This window comes from Camelus ferus, chromosome 10 (assembly GCF_009834535.1).
Source record: "Camelus ferus isolate YT-003-E chromosome 10, BCGSAC_Cfer_1.0, whole genome shotgun sequence".
NCBI lineage: Eukaryota > Metazoa > Chordata > Mammalia > Artiodactyla > Camelidae > Camelus > Camelus ferus.
Window position 1 is genome coordinate 10678977 of NC_045705.1, and position 25055 is coordinate 10704031.

The 25055-nt window shown below is 38.4% G+C and overlaps 2 protein-coding genes across 3 annotated transcripts in view; one reads left to right on the top strand and one right to left on the bottom strand.

Moving 5' to 3' along the window:
• Nucleotides 1-19648, top strand: part of FOLH1B (folate hydrolase 1B) — a 49754-nt gene extending 30106 nt beyond the window's left edge. Inside the window, exons 11-19 of the mRNA XM_032488363.1 lie at nt 1787-1869; nt 3069-3132; nt 5570-5637; nt 8193-8284; nt 10313-10403; nt 13186-13450; nt 13722-13803; nt 17206-17298; nt 18648-19648. Coding sequence (XP_032344254.1) covers nt 1787-1869; nt 3069-3132; nt 5570-5637; nt 8193-8284; nt 10313-10403; nt 13186-13450; nt 13722-13803; nt 17206-17298; nt 18648-18837 — 1028 coding nt within the window. The 3' untranslated portion in view covers nt 18838-19648. The remainder of the gene's footprint in view (nt 1-1786; nt 1870-3068; nt 3133-5569; nt 5638-8192; nt 8285-10312; nt 10404-13185; nt 13451-13721; nt 13804-17205; nt 17299-18647) is intronic.
• On the bottom strand, nt 144-24524 carry LOC116666318. 2 transcript variants are annotated; one of them, XR_004323105.1, is made up of 4 exons: nt 23915-24524; nt 23102-23213; nt 387-459; nt 144-295 (listed from the first exon to the last, which is right to left on the bottom strand). XR_004323105.1 is itself a non-coding variant. In XM_032488364.1 (3 exons), exons 1-3 carry the CDS (start codon nt 24408-24410, stop codon nt 21749-21751), a joined length of 624 nt encoding a protein of 207 aa, XP_032344255.1. In that variant the 5' UTR covers nt 24411-24515; the 3' UTR covers nt 20491-21748. The 2 variants fall into 2 exon arrangements, 1 of the variants encoding a protein (XP_032344255.1); XM_032488364.1 differs by lacking the exons at nt 144-295; nt 387-459 and adding an exon at nt 20491-21764 and having other exon boundaries at nt 23915-24515.
• Nucleotides 24525-25055: the final 531 nt, after the last annotated feature.

Sequence of the window (25055 nt, forward strand, 5' to 3'; positions counted from 1 at the left end):
AAGTCAATAATATGGTGACTGTATCATGTTGGTTAATTATATTGTTTATTCATTTTTTCACTTATATATATAATATTTACATTATTTGTATTTATATATGAAATTATAATCTGAAATAAAGGAATTACACTGTTAGGGGTTTCTCTTGGCAACTAAGACGATGGAGATGGGTTTTTTCCCTAGAGAGTACACACCAGAATTAGGTCAGAAGCCAAAGCATCCTGGTCTGTGAAATGTGAGCAGAAGTTTCTTGGGCTCTTCCAGCCTCATGCCTCAGGTCAAGGACACTAAGTGACTGAGGAGATAGAAGATGACTCAGAAAAATGCTGGTCTTCTTGCTTAATAGGATTCTGTCGAAAGTTTGATGTCTGCACTTGTTTACTCACCCCCAGCCTTGGTTTCTCTCCCAGAATTTAGGATTATGCTGTTAGCGCCGTTAACTTCCAGTCATTTTAGAATCTTCATATGAAAACAAAAATAAAATTTAGTTCAAACGGTTGCTGTTTAAAATAATCATTACACACCGAGAGCAGAACACCCATTTAGTTTACTGACCCTGCGAACAAGGTGTCTGGGGGCTATTTTTTTAAGCAATAAAGATGATGGTAAAAATGTTAAGTTTGCAAGGTACTCACTTTCTCAGTGAAACAGTGTTATCATACGTGTTATCTGTTTTGAACTCATAACCACCAGGGAGATAGTCACCTAGTTATTTCTGCTCTCATTTTATAAATAAGTTAACCAAGGTTTACAGAATCAAGTCATTCATCCAAGGACTTACAGCTGGTGTGTGGAAGAGTCAGAGTTTCATGATTTTTCAAGAAGATTTCCTGTGGCAAATATAAAGCATCACTCCAACAATGACAGAGTTTGTCAAAAGAATGCAATGGTGAGGAATAAAAATTAATAAGAAATTTGAACAATACTCTTAACACACTTGACAAAAATGGGGTACTGGATTCAACAGCCCCAGGGATATACATTCTTAATAAGCACAAAGGAAATACTAAAATAATGACAACTTACACTTTTTGGAGCACTTGTTCAGTGCTGGATTTGTACGTATTACTTCATTTAATCCGCCCAACAATCGGGCTGGAACTTGATCTTTACTCTGCTCTTCCTGGTGTACAGATTTAGAAACAGAAGCTCAGTAAGTCTGAATAACATTCCTTCGGTTGGACTGCTAGTAAGTGAGAAGCAGGGCTTGAAATGAGGTCTCTCTTTAACTCCAAGGTCAGTGTTTATAACTGCAGTCCACGTGACTGCCCTGAATGATGTGGTTCACAGCAGCAGCCGACCCTGGTGTTGGGATTGGAGCGTCTGTTGATTAATTCCGGCAGAGGGTGGAGTGAAATCACACAACCAGCTGACACTGAGCAGTTGTTCCTGGGAGGCCAGCACACGTGGAAGTTGTAAAGGGTTCTCTCTCAGTTATTTCAGCTCTCAGAGCACAGACCACATCTAGCAGTCTCGGCACCTGCAGACCGCAGATGGCTTCCCATGCGTAGTCGATCATTACAAACCTATTAGAACATTTTGTGACCTCACTGGATTTTTACCATGTCTGCCTTTTCCCCTTTTTCAAGACAAATGTGCTATTTTGTATTGACAGATCAGCTTTAAAAATCTATCAAAAGGAAATTACGTAAGTAAAGGTTGTCATCATGATTCGCTCTTCCTAAACAACCAAGGGATCTGTTGCTGGTCTTTTTCTGTTGGGTGTGGCGCTGTATTGGCTATAGTACGCATTTCCCCTGCATTTATATGTATGTGCATATTTCAGGATGGAGGCCTAGAAGGACAATGTTGTTTGCAAGCTGGGATGCGGAAGAATTTGGTCTTCTTGGTTCCACTGAGTGGGCAGAGGTTAGTTAATAATTTGCTCCAAGATACATTTTCATGATAACAAAGCAGTTAGGATTTAATTCCCAAGGATGTAAGAATAACAAGTCAATCCGGTGAGAAAATATTCCAACTTTTCCCCAGAAAGTCTATAGGCACATATTCTCGTTCAAAACTCAGTAATAAAAGTTCTTGTCCCTTGAGAACTAAATTTTGTTTGAACTTTTAAAACCACTTAATGTCAATTGTCAATATATTTTAATCTTCGTTTTCTGGAAGTGTGATAGTCACTCAGTTCACTAGAAACTGAACATCATGTAAGATGTCATGTTTCTGTTTTTTGCAAATTAGCTCCTAAAACTGATCACATTTAAATACCCCTTGAGTTTGCACTGTCTTCCTCATAGCATAATGACCTACTGTAAATTAAATCATGCTAAAAGTGAGGAGGAAAGCCCCACCACAGAATATTTACCAGGCCCTTTGGAAAGTAATTTTACCTGCATGCATTGTTGGTTTTGTGAAATAGAAGCATGACCTGTAAAGTGCAAAATTAACATTTATTCCATTAACTTTCAGTCATTCTGTAAATGTTTACTTGGCTTCTGTCATCCTCCAGGAATTATGAGAAGCCCTATAAACTTCAACTTTCTTTGAAGGGGTCAGTGGGATGTAGTGCTCCTGTAGACAAAGATTTATGCTGGCGTCAAGAAGAGCATACATATTTTGAGAGCTTGATTTGTCCTTTTAATATTATTTTCATCACATAGAACTGCATGTTTTCCACTTTATTTCTTATAGTCAGGACGCTTAGAAAATTGCATGTTTTAGAGATTCAGAATCCACGTTTATCAAAAAAAAAAAAAAAGCCTACTTACACTCAGTTTTTTAAACTGCAGTGGTCAATTCTGACCAGTAGGTGGTGCCATAATATAGGAGACCTTATTGAAGGAGTCAGTGTGATTAAGAAATCAGCTCCTTTTCCACTTAACATATTAAGAATGTAGACAGTCTCATCTTCATCATTTTAGCCTTAAAAATGTTTTGCTCATTATTTCTTACAAACTGACATTTTTTTCAAGCAGACCCTAAAAATCTTATGTGTCAAATTTGTGGTGAACTTGAGCCAACATAATTCAGAAATCTCTATACAGTAAATGTAGGTGTGCGTTTTTTCAGAGGGGGGTTATGGCTATATGTTTTTTTGTTTGTTTTTATTGCAGGAGAATTCCAGACTCCTTCAAGAGCGTGGTGTGGCCTATATTAATGCTGATTCTTCTATAGAAGGTGAATATCCTTGGTCACATAGGAAAAGATGAGCAGTTTCTTTCATAAATTGTTCCCTAACAAGAAATGCAGGTCCATTAACATGTGGTGAGGGAAGCTGCTGTCGGTTTGTTGTGCTTACAGCAGTGGTGAGCCCTGGGCTGCTAATTTAGGAAAAATTCTTTGATTTGTTTCATCTGGCAGATAACCTTGTCCATGGTAGGAATTCAGTGAATACCTATTAAATGGATAAGTCAGTTATGGTACTGAAGATTTCTATGATTTTAGAACAGGGTAGCAAAAAGGTACGATTTAAATTTAACCCCTGTGTCATCATAATATCATGCGTACAAAGTTTGAAAAAAAAAATGCTGAATTCCAAGATTTCATCTTTCACCAAGAATATTTCTTCTTAAAATTTTTTTTTCTTTAAAGACTGTTTATGAAGCACCTCTCTATGCAATGTACTTCCCAGGATTTCAGACGAATCAGAGGTTAGGAAAGAACAGTCTAGGACTCAAGAGTTTACAGCTGACTATAGATGATAAAATAAATCAGTCTAGGATTTTAATATATGCAGGTACTCAGACTATAAGCAGACTTGTCTTGGATTTCAGAGGAGAGAATGACAGAAACTTTAGGAAAAGCTTGAGAAATGCAGAAGACATCGGAGTCAGGCCTTTTAGAATGGATTTGCTTTGATAAACAAGAGATTTGAACTTAGGGACAATCGCATGTTGATGTCCAAGAAACTCACAGTCCATTGTCACTGCCCTGCAGCCCTACACATCTTTCTGTTCCTTGAACACGTGCAACTTCCCAGCCATTGCAACTGCTATTCTCTGTATTCAGATTGCTGTTTAACCCACTCTGTTTAATTCTTTATATATATATATATTATTTTTGCAGGGAGAGGTAGTTAGCTTCATTTATTTACTTTTTCAGTGGAGGTACTGAGGATTGGACCCAGAACCTCATGCATGCTAAGCATGCACTCTACCATTTGAGCTATACCCTCCCCCTAATTCTTACCTTTACAAGTCCTCCCTGAAATGTAATTTTTTCTTGGAAGCCATATCTTTGTAGCACTCATCTCTGCCATTATTAAGAAATTATTTGTTTTACAAACTGCCTCCCTTTCTAGACTATATACTTCAGCCTAGAACAGGCAGGATCATACATCTTCCCTCCTGGATTCTTAATGTCTCAAATATTGTTTGCATGGGTGCAACAAATGAATGAAGGGTAGGCTTAAATAGAATATTTTCTTGATTAGTAAATCTGCCCTGTCAACAATAATCGGGCCATTGATGGAGGTACATTGTTATTTATATTTTCTCCTTTGTGCACGTGGCTGAACTGCTTTGTCCCCTAAGTTAGGTCGTGCATTTCAGTTACCTTTTCCTCCTAACTTTCCTTAGTTAGTGGCTAAGGGCGTCCTCTTATTCTTGGCCCTGCTACCCACTAGTGGTGTGACCTCAGGCTGTTACTTTCTGTGTCTCAGTTTTCTCACCTTTCAACAGAGTTAGTAAGAGCACATATCTCAGAGGCTCATGGACGCGCAAAAGTAGGTAATATTCACAAAACTCCCAGACTTGTGCCCTGCACAGAGTAAGTGTTCCAAAATGTTAGCTTGGGTCATTATTATCCTTATTTAAACACACGGATGAAGATGAAATGCCTTTGCCACATAGAATAAGTATTCCAAACATATATTCTTCAAAAGTAGAATAATGTTCTCTCTATTGCTAGCTTTTTTTTTTTTAGACTTGATTTTTCATGTATGTTTTTTTAAAGTCATTGGATTTTTCTGATCACATCATCCCCTGATTTAAAATGCTGCATTATATCCCCATCATTTTAAGAATCAAAAGCAAATGACACACCTTAACGAGATCAATATTCATAGTTGGTATTCTAACATTTTTGTAGCATTGTCTACATTACGTAGTTACATCAATTATTTGTAAAAATAAATAGAACCATAAAAAAAGCAGTTACTCTATTACATTTTCCCAGAGTGTTATTTTTCCCTGGTTTCAGCGAATAGCTCCTTTACTCTTTCTTTCAAATATAATTTTCATTCACTTTGAATTAAGCTTACTGAGGCTCCCCCCCCCCCTTTTGGCATGTTAGTCTTGATTATAAATGCGAACCTACAGCATAAGGTCATGGGTCATAAAGTTTAATGGAAACTCAAGATGACATTCTTTTAATTAAATTTTTTGAAGGAACATAGTCTTTAGTTGGGGGACGTTGCCACAGAAATAAATTCAAGGTTCTTTTCCTGGGGGTCGGGGAGGAGGATGGCTTTCAATGAGTGATGAGTTGCAGAGTTTTGATCAGACTTAGGTTTTAAAGGGATCATCCTGGCTAAGGACTTAGGAAGGGTCTTTGAGTGGAAGAATAAAATAAAGGAATGAAATAGAAGACAACCTATCTTCTCCTTGTCTTTCAGGAAACTACACTCTGAGAGTTGATTGCACCCCACTTATGTACAGCTTGGTGTACAATCTAACAAAGGAGGTAAAAATCAATACCTTGAATTTTAGAGAATCTAAGTTCTACAGATGATGTGTTCTTGAAGTGGCTTTGCTATGTTAAACGCCCGTGCTATTTTATGACTTGTCTTTTTTTTCATATGGCAAATACCCACTCCATAGAACGTTACATCCAATGAACAGTTCACGCCCGCTGCCCCGGCTCTCCCCACGCTAATCTGAGGCAGCCTATGGGAAGTGTTATATCTACCATCTCCATTTGAAAATGAATAAACAGCTCAAAAAAGAAAAAGCATTTAGCCACTAAAGTCACACAGCTTGTTTGGTAGCTGAACCAGTAACTTGGTCCTGCAGTTTAACTCCTTAATTTTAAAACTGGCTTCACTCTTTAAATAGAATGATACCAGTTAATTCAGGACTCAGGAAGAATTGACGTTTCCAACCGATTGAGAAAGAGGCTGTAGAAGGACCCCAAGGGCTGACTCCAGGCGTGAATCAGTCTGGGACAGAGGCTAAGGCCATTTCCCCCCTTCCTGATTGCCCACCACGGGCTCAGTCGGCTGAGCTCCACGGGGCCTGGCCATCAGCTGAAGTTACCGTAGTTCTGACAGCAGCACAAGATACTGAACCTGGCAGAGAGGCGGTACCTGAATTTCTTCAGGACCTCCAGGCAGCGCTTCAGTTCTCCTGCCCCCAAAATCCTCTGGTCCTAAAGTTCGTCCGAGTGAGTTTTCATGGCAGATTTGTACTGTTATACTGATTACCTGATTTGAACTGGACTTTCCTGTCCAGATTCACCAACTTAATAGAAATACCAATGGAAATATAATTACCGAGAAAAACAGTTATTGCCCTCAGATAGGGATTTTAAATAAAACCTAAACATATCATTAAGCTTTGGATTCCCAGGCATGGAATTTAACGTATTAACTTCTCCAGTAGGTATAGAACGTTTTAATTTGGCAATAGTCTACTCATGGTATGACTGAAGAGCGCCATTGGGTACCTGCAGTTTTATCAATTCCCATGAAATGTATACAGAATTAAATATCTGAAACGTTGTGTTTCAGAGAATTCCCACCATTTCTGTAATTTAAGGTCAATGCTGACGAAGCCTGACAGTTACATTTGTTGAGCAGGTGGATTGGTGTCTCCCTAAGACAGACCAAATGCAAAACCACTACTCTCTAGGTCAGGTTTGAAATTGTGCTGCTTGACAATTTTGGATTTTTTAAAATTCTGTTTTATTTATTTGGGGAAGGTGATTGGTAGCATTTCAAATTTTGGTGATAAACTGAGAATTTAGTAATATATTTCTGCATTATTCTAAATTTGTATTTCTCAAAATAAATGGGGTGGTACTGTCTCCTGTGTCAAAGTTTTGTGTAAATGTATTGTTTGAGTGAAATTATTTTATTGTTTTGTATTGATATTTTACAAGTTAAGATGTTAACATAAATTCTGACTCTCTCCTCATGCTTATATAAATGTATTTGTGTTCCCATTAACCTTTGCACAGTATTTAGAGAACCTGGCACACTGAATTCCATGTTTTTACTTACAGTTCCCACTAATAGACGGTGTGTAATGCGTCTTGTTAAACTTTGTATCACTGGTATCTGCAAAAAGCCTTCAACAGCATAGGTAGTTTATAAATGTTTTTTGAATTTGTTAAAAAATAGAACATAAGACTTTAATTAAATATAAAATAAAGTTTTATATCACATATTGTTCAATTAGCTGTGAATAATCATGAAATATTAATTATACGTTAGTGTGCTAAATATTTTAGCATAACATCTAATGCTCTGAATCTAGAATTCAATAGTAGTCATATTTTATTCCCTTAGTTTTCTCATCTGTAAAACCTGTAATTGTATTGAAAGCCCCATGGTTTAACACAATTACAATAAATACTCAACTAATTAAATAAAATATTAGTGCATTTGTTTTGGTATGTATTATTTAATGACTTTGACACCCTTCTTGGCACAAAGCAATATTTTTAAAAAATACCTTCCTTAACCAGCTTGTTTGTTTTCTTTTTTTTTATTTTGTAAGAGGAGGAGGAATATACTTTTGAGACTAGCATCCCTTAATTCAGAAAGATTAAAAAAAAAAAAAAAAAAAAGACCAAAAACAAAATCTTACAACCATTCATGTGAACACAATGGCTTGGTAATAATTTGATGTAGGTTTCTTTTTCCTTACACTCCATGTATTTTTTAAATAATAGTTGCATTATACATAATAACATGAGCATTTTCCCATATTGTCAGCAACTCATTCTTAAAATTCTTTTTTTATATATAAATCTTATTTTATTTTATTTTTCTAACGGAGGTACTGGAGATTGAACCCAGGACCTTGTGCCCGCTAAGCACATGCTCTACCACTGAGCTATATCCCCCATTGTTGTCTTTCTTACTGACTGCTAATGTATGAATTGCATTCCTTATTTTGCTGAATATAATTTAGCTACTGATTCCCTGATTAATAGATATTTAGGTTTTAAAATGTCTGATTTATAAGTATTCTCTCTCTCTTTCTCCCCTTTTTCCCCCCCTTCAACTTGTGCAGCTCCAGAGTCCTGATGAAGGCTTTGAAGGCAAATCTCTCTTTGAGAGCTGGAACGAAAAAGACCCTTCTCCTGAATTCAGCGGCTGGCCCAGGTAGACAATCAAAACTTCCTGCTAAAGTCAGTATGGGATCATGTTGAAAATAACAGGGTATTTTCTTTCAATAAATAATAGAAATTGAATTAAAAGTTTTCTAACCTCTGATAAAGAAAAAGCACTGCTTAGGTTGACAAATAAAGTTGTTACCAGAAAACTAGGTTAGCCTCTTGGTGGGTGTTGAGCCAGAAGACACAGCCAAGCCCAAGAAGGGGAGAAAGAAGGATTTATTACCAGCAAGTAAGGAGAGCACTGGGGATCGTTCCCAAACCAGTGTCTCCCAGAACAGCAAAACCGGGGAAGTTTTGAGCTAAGGGTACGTGCATGTTCATGAGGGGCTTGAGCGAAAAATTCATAATAAAATTGGGGCAAAGTTTGACAGAGTCTTAAGCGTTAGTTGATTGAAGTCAGGAAAGGTCAACATCAACTTTCCTTAGGTTCCCATTGGTCTGGTGGTTGAGCAGTCCAGGGGGTTTGAATTCTGCAAAACAGCTCAAGAATGGGCTTGGGCTCATCCTTACCCTTGTAACAGAATGGGGAGTCCTTACAACTGCGTTACTATCTTTGCTGTTGTTACTTCTCTTGCCTGATGACAGTCATTTGTTCCTAAATTCTCTTGTCCCCTTAGATCATTAATTACCGAGACCTGTTCAAAGCCGAGCATTTATCACAAAATGACACAGGCCAAAAATGACTTCTCTTTTTCCATTTTTAAAAATTTTTTAATTTTTAAATTTAAAATGTTTTTATTATTTTTTTTAATTGAAGTGTAGTTGATTTACAATATTGTGTTAGTTTTAGGTATACAGCACAGTGATTCAGTTATACATATATATGTTCTTTTTCAGATTCTTTTCTATTATAGGTTATTACAAGATACTGAATATAGCTCCCTGTGCTGTACAGTAGGTTCTTGTTGTTTATATATTTTATATATAGTGGTGTGTAAATGATAAAAATGGCTTCTCTTATGTCAAGAAAGCCAGGCCTGGTTCTTTCTTTTTCTCCAGGGAACCTCTACCCTATCTGCTTAGAAAATATTATTATGTTCTTTGAGGTTAAATCTGTAAGCCATCAAACTATGTTTCTCTTTTGAATAAGTAGTATATATGTGTGGCTCTAGATCTGTCTTCTGGTCAATTTATAAATTTTTTTTCTGAACATCATACAGTTAACAAATATTTATATATGTGTAACTGAATCACTTTGCTGTATACCTGAAACTAACACTGTAAATCAACTACAGTTCAATAAAAAAAAAAATTTAAAAATGAAAAAAAATCTTTTTTAAAAAAAGTGATGTGCAATTGTGATACTGTGATTCATAAGAAGAAGTGTGTATCTGGTCCTCTGAATTCTCTTACAGAGCTCCTAAAACCCTTGGAATTTCCTAAGTGACGAGAGGGACAAAGATGTCTTTTATTACATTAGTGAGGTGACTTGGACCCCACCTAAGGCGGGGGCTCCTTGCCAGGAGAACCAACCAAGTGACTAGAGGACTCCAACTCTCAGCCCTGCCCTCCACCTCTGAGGCGGAGAGAGCCTTACAGTTGATTCAGTCATCAGCGGCCAATGATCTAATCAATCATGACAATAGAATGAAGCCTCCATAAACCCCCCAAAGGACAGAGGGGACAGTCTCCTGGGATTGAGCCCTGAAGCTCAGTGGAATCTGATGCTGTCTCTGGGTAGACAGTGTCAGAATCGGACTGAATTGTAGACCCCAGCTGGTGTCCAAAGCTTTGCTTCTAGTTGATGTGGGAAACCCCTGCATTCCCCCAGGTTGGAACTGGGTCCAGGAACCCAGAAGGACAGTGGTTACTCCTATCCATAATAGTCTTATGGAAGTAAATATTTGTGATCAGAATTGACTTTCCTCTCTCTTTTTTTTTTTTCTGCTTGTCTAAGGTGATATATCTAAAAATTGTATTTTTAGTATTAAGAATGGAGTTTAGTTAAGTTAACCTTTGATCTGCACTCAGTGAAGAACTTAACTCAAATAATCCTGTATTTTACCCCTAAAAGGATTAGCAAATTAGGATCTGGTAATGATTTTGAAGTGTTCTTCCAAAGACTGGGAATTGCCTCAGGCAGAGCACGGTACACTAAAAACTGGGTAAGTCTGTCCATAAGGTCTTCAAGATTATTTACGAATATATTTTAGACAAACAAATAATTCTGAATCAAAAAAAAAGTGACTTAACACATCATAATTGTTCCACCCCTGATTGTGTTCAGAGATTAAAATTCTTTCAATGTGTAGTGGGTTTCTTCTGACTTCTATCTGCATGTTTATGAACAAGTATGCCTGTGCTGCTTTGCTTTCCTTTTCAGTTTTCGGTATTATGCATTTACTTCTTAGGGAAAATAGGCATTCGGTTCTCTTATACCACTTCTTGTCCCAACTCTCGAATACTGTCCCTCGTGGCATTTTCTCAGTATAGAGCTGTGCTACACTCGTTGATTAGCAGACTTTTCCTTCCCTCATGCATATGCAATTAACTCACCTCAAACTCTTAGAATATTCAAATATGTCAGGTGCCCTGGGAGATTTCATTTTCCCCGTCAGGGCTCTTCTGCTCCTCCAGTTTCTCTGGTTATTCTCTGTGCCTTTGGCACAACTCTTGCCTGTGAAATTTTCTTTCACTAAAAATCTGAGAGTATTTTTATTTCTCTTGTATTTTGGATTTTCTATTTCCTGGATTTTGTGTCTTCCTTTTTGTTACGATCTCTCTACTCATTTTGGAGCACATCCTTTAGGAACTTCTTGAAACGGGTGAATGAAAGCTACAGACCTTGCAAGTCTGCAAAATTATCTGTACTACACACAATTCTTCAATTGTTTGGCTGAGAGCAAAATTTTGGTTGAAAATCCTGTACCCTCAGAATTTTGAACTCATTGCTTTATTTTCTTTTTGTCTTTCAGCCCCTGATCTCTTGTCTCTTTTTTTTTTTTTAAGGAAGATCTTAGTATCTTCTCTTTATGACTGTGTTGTTCTTGGCGTACACATTGTTGTATTAGTTATGCCATTTTTTAATATGCTGGGCTGGACACAAAGTGAACCCTTTGCTCTGGAAATCTGTGCACTGTAATTGGAGGAAGTGGCTTTTTCTTTGATTATTCCCTCTTTCCCCTTTCACAAACTTAGCCATTTGTTTAGCATCTAGGGATTAATTTCTGTTGTAATAGTCTGCTCTCTTTTGTTCCTATCTCTGTCTTTTTCTACTTTCTGGGATATTTTTCTCAAGGCTGCCATTCATGCGTTCTTTTTTATTAAGTTTCCTCCATTTCCTGCAGTACCTTCTTACTCTGAGTTGATTTTACTTTAGTTTGTGTGTTTGATCTGTATCTTTCAAATTAAAGGCTTTATTCAAATGCCTGGCCACCTTTGGCAGTCTGTCTTTGGGAGAGAAACCATAAAAGACTGATTGAAGCCCTGTATGCAGGGACGGTGCTTGTTGACTGGGAAGTTTCACAAGAGACAGACTGAGAATGCCTGGTCTAGTTGCTTCGTTGGGAGGCAACCGACACTGAGAACCTACAGGTCTTTTTCTTGGGCTAGTTATTTTGGCCAGACAGGAAATCTTTAATCTCTTACCATGGGGGTAGGACGTTAGGCAGGGTTAGATGGGGTTGGTGATGGGGTAGATGTTAAGATTATGTACATTTTACTTAGGAGAAAACCACAGCAAAGAAAGGTTTAATAACCACCCAAAATTATTTGGTAATAAGTCCTGAGGCCTGGATTCAAACTCTGGCAGGCTAATTCCAGAGTCCTACTCTCAACACACCACTATATAAAGTGTTCCATTATATCAGTGTTGGTGTCACAATATCAATGTACACATACACACCGTATGCAGAGAGAGCTGATGGCTACTCTGAAGCTTTATTAAGTTACATAGTCTTATGTAGCAAAGAAGAATGACAAGGGAAATGGTTAACAGACAGTGTCTGGCTCAAGGTCATAAGACCCTTGATGTTTCGGTAAATCATGTTCATCTTGGCACCAGCAAGCCTTACAGCTTATCAGGGCAGAACGTATGAGAAACAGCTGCTTAACAACAGTCTTCCTGGACTCAGGCGGCTCTGCCTGTCTTAGGTTGCCCCGCTCTGGGGATCTTACCTGTCACTGGCTAACCAGCCTTCTCACCTCTGAGTCTGCAGCCTTTTATGACTTGTTTACCATTCCAGCCCAAGGCTCGTTCCTTTGTTCCCACAGTTGGGAGGCTACAATCAGTTAAAAAGGAAATAAATAGATAGCTAAGGATCTGAAAAAATGGATAAAAGGCATAAATCAACAATTCATAGTTTGAGAAGTCCTTGCCTCTTGCCTTTTAGGTATGTTCTTATACCTGTCTGAGCATTATTTCCCTCCCCTCAGGGAGATTCTGGACCCACTCCTGAACCCCTCCCCTGCTCAGAGGCCTCGTTTGTCCCCGCACTGCTCGTCCGAGAACTGCTCGTTCATGGAATTTATTCACTAAGCAGTTTGCAGCATTGCCCTATATAATACTGTATCGTGCTTGCTTACTTGCTTCTGACAACCCTCTGTCTTCTTAAATTTGTTTCACTCAAATGCAAATTTACCTTGTCTTTACTTCAGAAACATTTCTACATCTCCTGTTTTCTTAAAGGCAAGAATGTTAGGTTTTTCCAAGATAATTTTTATAATATCATTTATGTTCTAGACATACACTTTTTTTTAAACTAGTAAAAACCTGGGATGGGTTCTAGTATTTTAATATTAATACTTTAGTAAGTGGCTTATTGAAGTACTTAAATTCTTTATTTATTACTGACAAAAACAGTCTTAATAATATTAAGAGTAAATATGATACCGTGCATTTTATTATGTTATCTTACAAGAGAGATTTTTTTCGTGCGTTTTTTGTAGGAAACCACCAATTTCAGCAGCTATCCACTGTATCACAGTATCTATGAAACATATGAATTAGTGGAAAAGTTCTACGATCCAACTTTTAAGAATCACCTTGCTGTGGCCCAGGTTCGAGGAGGAATCGTGTTCGAACTAGCCAATTCCATAGTGCTCCCCTTTGACTGTCGAGACTACGCTGTTGTTTTAAGAAACTACGCTGATACAATCTACAATATTTCAATGAAACATCCACAAGAAATGAAAACATACAGTGTGTCATTTGGTATGCTACCCTTCCTCTTTCAAAATTCACAATCTATGTTTCTATTGATCTCTAAAAGGTAATGACTTACCTTAGATCCATTTATTATCTATCGCTGCTCTATATGATCAAATATTTTATGCATACAGATGTACCTTCCATTTCAGTGACGCCTGTCTTGCAGTACACAAAGTATAAATACCTTGTTAAATACAGAAGAGGACACCTTCCTATGGTGCTCCCTTTGCTGAAGCTACAGAACGATGCCATTAAGTGCTGATTTCTGTTGCAGATGCACTGTTTTCTGCAGTGAAGAATTTTACAGAAGTTGCTTCTAACTTCAGTGAGAGACTCCAAGACTTGGACAAAAACAAGTATGTTCTATATAGATAAAGTTATACATGTAATAGATACGATGAAAGAGAAACACTAGTTGACATCTTTGTTGCTGAAATCTCTTTGGAAAATTTTTTTCTGCTTGCTTTCTGTCCACTCTAACTTCCTGTACAAGGATGGATGCCGTATCTCTCAAGAGATACTTTCCACTATAGCATCGAAGGTCCTGCACTGTATGTCCCCATCTTTTTCCAGTTTTATCTCTTGTTCTTTCAGCATCTATACATCATCCTTCAACCAACCTCTCCTATACCAAAACACACCTTCTTCCTCTCTCTTCTTAATGTCATTACCCCACAAAGAGTTCCTAATTTCCACTTCCACCTGGAAAAATTCTCTGTATCCAGAATAGCAAATAAAGTCACTACCTTTTTTTCCAAAGTGAAGCATTTAGGATTAATTCTGGTAAAAATCTCAAAAGTAAAACATAATTTGAGCAAAATTTTAAGATGGGAGGAAAATAGAGAATATTAGACACAATTTTTTTAAAAGTAGAATTTTGAGTGACTATCCACTACATATTAAATTTACTATGATGATACAAACATCAAATCTTTGGGGACTGATGCAAAAATACATAGAAAGACAAGAACAGACAGACCAAAGATTAGACTAGTGATATGTAAGGATGTATTTGTAATAAAGGATATATTGAAATCAAAGGGTTAGAAAAAAAAAAGATACATACGTTTTAAGAGATCCCAAACACCATATATTCTATGAAGCTGATTTTCTATCACTAAAAAAAAATGATGTTTCTTCTCCGTGACAAACTATCTGATGGCTTGGTATGATAATCTAGGACCCTTGGCTTTCTCTTCCTTGAGTATTTCTGTATTTGTCTTACCATCTCTAAATGATAGGAAGGTACAGTTTGTGTGTCTGTATTATAAATCCTGAAACACCTGGAGCACAAGCGACTGCACGTAATAATAGTAAATGGTGGCTAAAGTCAATTAAAGTGGATGTCGAAATTCTCAACCAAAACTTTGAAATCTGAGGAAGAGACACTTCTTTTTTTTTTTTTTTTTTTTTTTTTGTGGTCTTTTTTTAAACTGAAGTATAGTCAACTTACAGTGTTGTGTTAATTTCTGGTGTACAGCATAGTGATCCAGTTTCATATTCTTTTTCATTATAGGCTATTATAAGGTATTAAATATAGTTCCCTGTGCTATATAGCAGGACCTGGCTGTTTATCTACTTTATATATAGTAGTTAGTATCTGCAAATCCTGAACCCCCAATTTATCCCTCTACCATCCCCTGTCCCCCCTTGGTAACCGTAAGTTTGTTTTCTATGTCTGTGAGTCTGTTTCTGTTTTGTAAATAAGTTCATTTGTCTCTTTTTTTAGAGTCCACATATAAGTGATCTCATATGATATCTGTCTTTCTCTGTCTGACCTTCTTCACTTAGTATGATAATCTCCAAGTCCATCCATGTTGCTGCAAATGACATTATTTTATTCTTTTTTATGGCTGCCTAGTATTCCACTGTGTGTATATGTATATGTGTGTGTGTGTGTGTATACATACACACACATACACACACACAACATCTTTATCCAGCCATCCGTAGGTGGGCATTTAGGTTACTTCCACATCTTGGTTTCTGTAAATAGTGCTGCTCTGAGCACTGTGGTGCATGTAGGAAGAGACACTTCTTTGAATCCTGCTTTTCTTGAGTTAATCCCTTAATTCATCGTAAAAGGATACAGAGTATTGACTCCTTGGTACCTTCATGCACACATAGCATTTAACCTCAAGACCTAGCCTCTTCCAGTCTCTCCAGGAGGCCAGCATGCTTCTGAAGGGAAAAGATCCCTTTTACCTAAGGCTGGTGCTCTGGGCATTTATCTCCCAGGGATATTTCAGATTGAACTCTGCTCTGCACAAGGAATATCCAAGCAGGCTGTGTGTATTCACATGAATTTGTGTGTTTGTAACAATGCTTTATAAATTTGGTTCAGAAACTTAGATTGTCGTATTGAAATTATGGTTCTTGCAGTTGCCTCCTTTGTTAGTTTGTGAACTGTTCACAGGTAAAGTCTATACCTAGTTTACCTTTATCCTATCACACCAGAGTTTTGATGCTAAATAAATGAGTGTTGAAAATAGCTCAAATCCAAATTGTGGTGCCTTTATTCTGTCTTCCTTTCATCAGCATGGTGAAGGGATAGTACTGAGCTCCCATTTCCCTCTAGGACATTCTGGTTGTGAACCTGGTCAGGTTTTTATGTATCTCATCTATGGAATGGGGCTATTACCATCTCTATCTTGGAGGATTTCTCTGAAGGTAAAAAAATAGTGTTTGTATAAATTGTATAAACATTCAGAGTAGTAATTGGCACATAGATAAATCAGTAAATAGTAGCTGTTATTATAAAAGCTAAAACATCACAAAACTAAGAGATAATTAAAATTTTATATAAAGTAATTTATGATTCCTTATTGTAATGATTGTTTTTTCTCTCTCCCTCCCTCCCCATCCACCTACCTATCTCTTTTTACCTACCTATCCATTCGTCCAGCCACATACCCTGCAATCCATCCATCTACAAACCTGCCTCCCTGCCCACCTTTCTTTCTTTTTTTTCTTCTTTCCCTCCTCTTTCTTTTCTTTTCTCCTTCTTTCTTCCTTTCTTCCTTCCTTTCCTCTCTCTCCCTCCCCATGATTCCTTATTGTAACAATTATTTCTCATTGGTTAATGAAATTATGACAGATTAATCCATTGAATTTAATAACATCGTTGCACTACTCTAGACTTGCTGGTAAATCTTCAGTTATATTGAGTCATTCTTGTTACAGTAACACTCTTCCCTGCCCTCTGGAATGTGACCTCTGCAAGCAGGAAGTGTTTGATACACAGCAGGCATTCAAATGCTGTTGAAAAGATGGATTAAGCCCCACCTCTTGTGCTCACAATGGGTGTATCTTTATAATAATAACAATAAGAATACTATTAGCTGTCATTTGGTAAATACGTATACTTTTTCAGGCACACTACAGAACATTAATAAACTATCCCATTTCAATATTGAAATGACTTCTGTGAACAGATTATTAGGATACCTAACATGAAAAAAGTCCTGCCAATATTTAAGTATCAAGGTTTATCAATTAATTACTTCAATATAAATAAAAATTACTACAATTTTTTTCCCATTGGCACATTGAACTGTTTCGGTGGTTTTATAAGCCTCAGCAGAATAGCATTTTATAGGATTTTGAAAATGTAAATATGCATGCTACTGTTCTTAATTTGCATGTTACAGGAATTTAAAATATATTTTAGCTGTGTTTACTTCTGTTTGAGATTTTTAGTTTGCTGGGTATTACATGTATTTTCATGCAGCTACAACTGTCCTCCTTTCCATTTCTAGCCCGATATTATTAAGAATTATGAATGATCAACTGATGTTTCTGGAACGAGCATTTATTGATCCTTTAGGATTACCAGACAGGCCTTTCTATAGGTAAGGATAAAAATATGACTCTGTAGTCTAATACAATACCATTTTTTTCTTATTTTTTGCACTGAGGAAAAAAATACAGTTGATTTTTGCAAGCAAATAGAAAATTCCAAAATATGTGTCATAAGTGATAAATATTTATTTATGTAATGCAATACGATTGCTACAGATCTTTATTTTTATTATCTTTTTTGTTTCTGTTTATAAAAAAATGTATGTTCACTGTAGAACAGTTAGAAGATCCAGGAAGTCAGAAGTAGAAAATAAACATTTCCCGCATTCAATTAGTCATATATAAAATCATGTTTATTCTTTGGTATACATGATTTTAGCCCCTTATTTTGTTTTAAGTATATCTGTATTTATGTCATAAATATATGACATAAGACATAATAAATATGTATTTATTTACTCTACCTCCTAATGTGGACATTTATTTTTTCCTAATTTTTGACAACTGTACTTATTTCAAATAAACGCAACTGTCTCCAGGTTGATCTTACTAAGTACGCAGGATGAATCAGAGCATGGATTACCTGGGTGCGACCCCATCTTTCTATACAGGAATTCTCTCAAATGATTGGAATTGGGAGTAAGGGCATCATCCAAACAGCGGGAAAGATCTGTCAGGGGCAGCACGACCACGCCCCTTTCCTTCCCGACCGCTCTGCTGTGGAACCTGTCCCTCCCTTCCAGGGCTGACGCCTGCGCGGTTGTAGCTCCTTCAGTAAAACCTCACCTCCTGGGTCATGTCGGACATTACAAAGCTGTCTGTAGTGATTCTTCATGCTCGTGCTAGGCATTCTAACGTGACTTCTCTTTTAAAGACGAAAATAAAACCCACAATAGTAGGTTGGCTGGTCACAAACAGGACTTTATAAATCACACTTGTGCTACATCTCAGAGGGTAGAGTGGTTTTTCCAAGCCAGCACATATTTGCCATGTGCCTTGAGACTGATCTCTTCATCTCCTAGACCTCAATTTCCTCCTCTTTGAAATGCTAATATCAACTTTGTAGAGTTTATTTTTCAAGGACTAGAAAAATTGTCAATAAATAATTTAGTGGAAAGCATGACTCATAGTAGGTGATAGAGGTCCTTACTGTCACTGTCTTTATTTTTATGGCTCTGAACCACTTTTAAGTCATCTGTTTAAAGTCAGCATATAATTAATTGGTACATATTTCACAGACTAGTCTTTGGAGATTAAACTTGGAAGTTTAGTTGACAAGTGGCTTTTTCAAATCATAAAGTTAGAATTATGTAATCCAGGAATTGCTGAGTGTCCCTGTGTTTTCTCTTGTACATATCATTCGAGCAACTAATAGACAGCAAACTACTTCTGCCAACAGGCACATCATCTATGCTCCAAGCAGCCTCAACAAGTACGCCGGGGAGTCGTTCCCAGGGATCTATGACGCTCTGTTTGATATCGAAAGCAGCGTGGACCCTTCCAAGGCCTGGGGAGAGGTGAAGAGACAGATTTCCATTGCAGCCTTCACAGTGCAGGCTGCAGCAGGGACTCTGCGAGAAGTAGCCTAAGAGGGACCTTCAGAGAACACACACTGAGCTGGTGCGACGCATCAGGCAGGAAGAATCATGATGTATGTATTGATAAGCTGGAAAATAAACTTGTGTACATATATATATATATATACACACATATACACAGATAGGTATTTTTTCTTCTCTCTATAGAATCAAATAAGAAAGATAGGTGATTTTTACTCTATAATTATAGAAAGTTATTCTGAAGTTGAGCCAAGTGTTGAAACTAACAGGCTAAAATTGTAATACACTTGTGTGGCATTGTCAGAGAATCAGGTGTAGTTCAGCATTTCCAAACCTACTCTTGTCAGTGCACACGTAGAAAGCATCCATTAAAGAACACATGAGAAAATACACAGAGCTGCTCCAAGCCAGAGGCCTTAGCCGGCCCGTCTCCCCCGGCTGAGGAGACCAGTATCTTAGCTCACTAGACGGGCAGCTCTGGTGTAACCCAGTGGAGGTAAATATAGTCCCTCTATACTATAATTACTTTTTTTAAAATTAGCAAATATGTTGTTTATACCAAAGGGCATACATAACATATATGTACAGTGAAAATAATAAAGAAATGGGCATTTGTAAAGCTCCCCCAATAACCAGGTTAAGAAGAGGCACATCGCAGATCTCTGGATCCCCCATGTACTGCTGACCACGCACCCTCCTTGCCTTCCAGAGACACTCACTGTCTTGAGTTTTGCATTAATCTTTGCTGTTATTTGTAATTTCACCACACACTGCTGTATCCCTTACATGTTTCTGGCTTTGAGTATTTTTAGAATATTTATAAATAAAATCATGCCATGTATATTTTTCTAGGACCTGATTTTTCACTCACTTTTGACATTTCATCCGTGTATTACTGTGGCTTTAGGTCATTAAATTTCACTGACACAGAGCATTCACTTGCATGGATATAACGTTTATCAGTCAGCATCCAGTCAAGACAGAGAAACCACGCAGAAACATAAAAGGGGAACATTAACATAAAGAATGGCTAATTATGATAGCATTGGAGCAATGAGCTACTGTCTAGTAAAAGGTAAAGAGAAGTTTAAAGAACAGAAGAATGGCAGATGTGAGGCGCAGTCATTGTCCCTTAGATGGAGGACTGCAGGAATACGCAGATGTTTCCTTAAATAGATCAGGCCATTGGATAAATCCAATCAAAACGGTTTGAACTTGCGCTTACGCCTGTGAAAACCTAATCTGCTTTTAAGAGTTTAGTAAAATATATCAAGTAAAGTGTAGTCTTTGGAAATTCTACAAAAAGGCTGAAGAATAAAATTGAGTCTATTATCCAAAAAATAAAAGACCTTCACTGGTGAACATTAGGATGCCAAGTATGGCTGCCAGTGAGCCCTGTGTTAGAAAGCAACCAGCCTGGCTGATGCTGACAACTTTTCCTCAAAAACTATCATCTTGAGACCATTTATAATCCTCATCCATGGGTGTGGAATTTGGAGATAGGAGGTTCCAATCCACCCTCTCTTCCTAGGACTTCTTGTAATTACTGTCTGTTCAAGGATTTGAAAACAAGGTGTCTCTCATGCAGTGGGCCATCTGTCTAGTCCCATGTTGTCTAACAGGGAGGGCAGCCACATCTAGCTATTAAGCACTTGAAATGTGACTAGTCTGAATTGACCCGTGCTGTTAAGTATGAAATGAATTCTGGACATCAAACACTTAGTATAGAAAAATGAATGTAAATATTTCATGAATATTTTCAGTATTAATTTTATGAACCCAATTTCTTGCATCGCCTCATACCTAGAGAAGCACTAAAATCATTAATGGAGAAAATCTGCTCCTCGTGACCAGCAGCAACCATCCCGTGACTCGCAGTAACTGTCTACCGAGATGTGTGCTTGATTGTACGTACCCCCTTCACCAAAACCCCATGTGTACTGACCTCCCCCCACCCCCTCTTCAGAGCAGCTCCACAGAGCTATCTGAGGCCATCTCCTGGGCTACAGTCATCAGTAAGCCCCAAATAAAACTGAACTCACAGCTCTCTCATGTTTTTCATTTTTTCCCGCTGGACACAATATTAATACCCATTCATGATTAAAATAAAACCCTCTTAGCAATCCTGCAATAGAGGCTCATTTCCTTAACTTGATAAAGAATATCTACAAAAAAATTTGCAGATAGCATCACAGTTAATGGTGAAACTCTGAATGCTTCTCACTAAGATTAGAAACAGGGAAAGAATGTCTGCTCTCATCATTTTTATTCAACACAGTATTGGAATTACAACCAGCACAATAGGGACAAATTTATATATATATATAAATATAAAGCTATATATATATATAAAGCAATATATATAAATATGGCATACAGTTTGGAAACAGAGAGATAAAATTGTCCCTATTTGAAGATGGCCTGATTTCTTACACAGAAAATAAATCCTAATGAATCTACAAAAACTCCTAGAACTAGGACATGAGTTTAGGCAGGCCAGATGATGCTAAAATCAACAGTGTTTCTATATACTAACAACAAACATGTGAAAACTGAAATTAAACACAATATGATTTACATTTGCTGCAAAGAAAATGACATAGTTTGATATAAATATAACAATACGTGTATAGGATCTGCATCCTGAAAATTGCAAAATGTTAATAAAGGAAGACCTAAATAATTGGAGAGACTTACCATGTTCATGGATTGAAAGACTAGACATAGTAAAAATGCCAAGCACTCCTAAACTGCTCTATAAGATTAATGCAATTATTATCAAAGTCCCAGCAAGAATTTTTCCAGACATATACATATTTATTATATATTTTATATTAAAAGGCAAATGATATAGAATAGCTAAAACAATTGTTTAAAAGAACACAGTGGGAGGAATCAGTCGATGTTTGGCTTGTTACGGCTTACCACGTAGCTTCAATAATCAAGACAGTGTGGTGCTGCAGAGAGAAGGCACAAAGATCAGTAGAGCATCAGTGAGCCCAGAAACAGACTCCCACAAATATGCCCAACTGATTATTGACACAGGAGCAGAAGCAATTAAATGGAAGAAGGACAGCCTTTCAACAAACGGGGCGAGAGCGGCTGGACGTCCACAGGTAGAAGAATGACCCTCAGCCAAACATGACACCTTATGCAAAAATTAGCTCTATAAAGAATCATACACTGTAATGTAAAACGTAAACTATAAAATGTGGGGATGAAAAAAGAGGAGAAAAAGGATCTAGGACTCGTCACAGAGTTCTTTAAAAAGAGTTCTTAAAAGAGTTCTTTAAAACGTTCTTTAAAGCACAGACTGATAAATTAGACCTCATTAAAATTAAAAACTTCTGATCCACAAAAGACCCCAAGACCACTGCTGAGTGAAAGAAGACACAAAGGAGCACGTACTGTATGATTCTATTCACATAAAATTCTAGAAAATGTGAAAGAGTTCATAGTAACATGAGACTGATCAGTGATTGCCTAGAGCCAGGACAGAAGGGCGGAATTAACGGCAAAGGGCATGCTGCAAATCTTCTGTGTCTTGATGGAGGAGGTGGTCTGCTGAATTTATTTCACATCACTCAATACTCCCAAATTGTAGGCTTTATATGGATGCAGTTTATCTTATGTAAGCTATGCTTCAATAAAAACTGTTGTTTTGTTCTTATGATACGCCTTTGAAAGAGTCTGAATATAGAAATAAATGTCACGGTAACTGCCCTTAAGGAGTTCATAGTCACTCCCCTGAATGTCACTTTCTCCTATTAAGAGACTGGTGGGTTTCCACTGATCTTCTGCTTTCTTTTTGTCCTATTTGTGTTACTTATATTTGCGACACGGGATAAAGGTTTAATTTGTGGCAGACAGAATCTGAAGCTTCAATTTCCTTTCCTCTAAATCAGAGTTTACAACCATCTTAGTCTTCCTGACAGAATATGACTTTCAAATAAAATTGCTGATTAAACCCAATGGGCTGATTAAGCACGGAGAAGAAAGAATAACATTCATTCGCAGTCCAAAGTTACGTGAAGTTGAAACATCTCTTAATAAAGCAACCAGATACTTTTTATGCAGATAAAATTAGTGAAGAAAGACTCCTGCAACATTCAAATAGATTTCATCCTAAGAATGGTATAAAGGGACATCTTAAACTACCATAAATTAACAAGTATCAAAAATTTTCACACAAAGAAATTACCCACCTGAATAAATACTCAGTTTTCATACAATTCTCACCCTGCAACATTCTAAACACTTTATTTTTAAGATCAAATATACAAGACAAACTTACCGAAGAAATGATTTAATATTTTCAGCTTTCATCTCAGACAGCAGTTCGCCCCTTACATTTTGGTGAGGGCTCACTGAAGTGGCTGTTTCTTTGAGAGGCTTAGTAAGCCAGCCTGGAGGGAGAATACAAACACGTATGCACACTACAGACACACATAACTGCTTTTGACTTTATAAAACTAGAAGCCAAGGGGAAAAATTTGCCCTTATCCGAGAAATACATCATGGTGAGCTTGACAACAATAACAAAAAAAAGTCACATAGATGCAGAAAACCTTCCAATTCTGCTGCTAATTCTGAGCCGGTTAAAGGAGTCTGGAGGAGGGGTATCTTTTCGCTTCCCCACGTGTCACGCATCACACGGGCCTCTGGCTTTCCTGTTCCCCCCCCGGGGTCTGGGTCAGAGCGCAGCGCCTCACACAGAGGGAGCCTTCCACAAACATTTACGTGATAAATGATTACGGAACGGCAGCTTTTTGCAGCGCTGCCCATATTCGCTACAAGTTTTGCCTCCTTAACGATGCTTGGAAGTGAAATCACCTTTTTCACCCCTGCGGATAGTGGCAACTCTAAACTGCCCTTGCAGCCGCCCTTAACAGTACCGTGCAGGCGGTGCGCATTTAACACACTTGAACTTCGGCCACCCTCTACTAGGAAGGCTGAAGCGGCGGAGCTCGCCGGGCCGGGCGCTCGGCCGGCCAGGGCGCCCCGCGCGCAGCCCAGCCCCGCAGCCCCGGCTCCCGGCTCCTCCGCGGAGGGGCGGCTGCGGGCGGCGGCGCCGGCCCCGGCCCCGGCCCCGGGTCGGTACACTTACCCACCAGAAATCCGCCCAGGAAAGAGGCCAGCGCTGCAGCCAAGCACATCCACAGGTGTGGACGACCCCTAGACTTGGCCATGGCTTCGGCGGGGCTGAGCGGGAGACGCCGACCGCCGGTGCGAGGCTCGGGAGCGCGGGCGAGCGGAAAGCGCGCGCCCGGGGACGCGGGGGACGCCCAGGTCGCCGCCCACCTCGGCCGCCGCCGACCGGGCGCAAAGCCCCGCCCCTGCCCTCCAGCTCCGTCCAGAAGCGAGTGGAAATCGGCCCCAAACTCCTGGCCCCTGTGAGCCCCGGGGGGGTTGGAGGGGAGAGAGGAAGCCCTGCAAGGGGAGGAGACAATCTTCCTGTTGGCCGGCAACGTCCATTCTGTTGCTCCTGGACAAAGTCGGCCTGGGGTGGGAAGGAGCAGCTGAACATGTCCCGAAGTGTTCCCTGAAAAACTCTGCTTACCAGCCTCTTTCCAGGAACTGCTCAATTTTGGCAGCAAATGCATTTAACTACTGCTTTTCCTTCCGTGTTGATTACCTTCCTGCCAGATTCTGGCTAATTTCTAACTGCTCACACTTGGGGAGCATTTCTGGTCCTGGCTGCTTCACGTGCTGCTTAACCAGGTACAACATCCGAACTGATGGGATTGGGTTCTTTCGTTTTCCTTTCCCTGAACAAGCCTCCAAATTTCTGTAATTGTCAGTTTCTTCTTCTGTAACTGGGCTTTTCCCCTACCTCACTGGAATGTTGTAGGTTCAAATTAATATTAACCATGAAAGTGCCTTGCACCATAACTGATGGTAGGTTTTTAACAAATGTCATGCTCCCCGCCCTCCCACTCCTATCTCATTTCTCCCAGAATTTTTCTTTAAAAGGTTTACAAGATGGTAGTCCTTGTAAATAGGCCACCTGCATCCATCCATTTTACCCTGGAGGAAATCTTTTAGCAATTCATGACTGGATTCCTCCTATCCAACTAAAAGCAATTTTGCAGCCAGAGCAAAAGCTACTGAGTGGACTATGAAGAGGACAGTATGTTTCTGCTTATAACCTCAACTTCACTGCGTTGTCCGAGGTCATGTTGATCTCAGTTAAGGCACTTTTTTTTTTTTTTTTTTTTTTTTTTTTTTTGCTCCTAACAAGTTGCTAG

Excerpts from the sequence above, each read along its gene's own strand:
- LOC116666318 (XM_032488364.1), bottom strand. The coding sequence starts at position 24,410 with ATGCATTTGCTGCCAAAATTGAGCAGTTCCTGGAAAGAGGCTGGTAAG. Across the intron at positions 23,214-23,914 it reads CCTGGGCGGATTTCTGGTGG|GCTGGCTTACTAAGCCTCTC; the intron begins GTAAGTGTACCG and ends TTCTCCCTCCAG.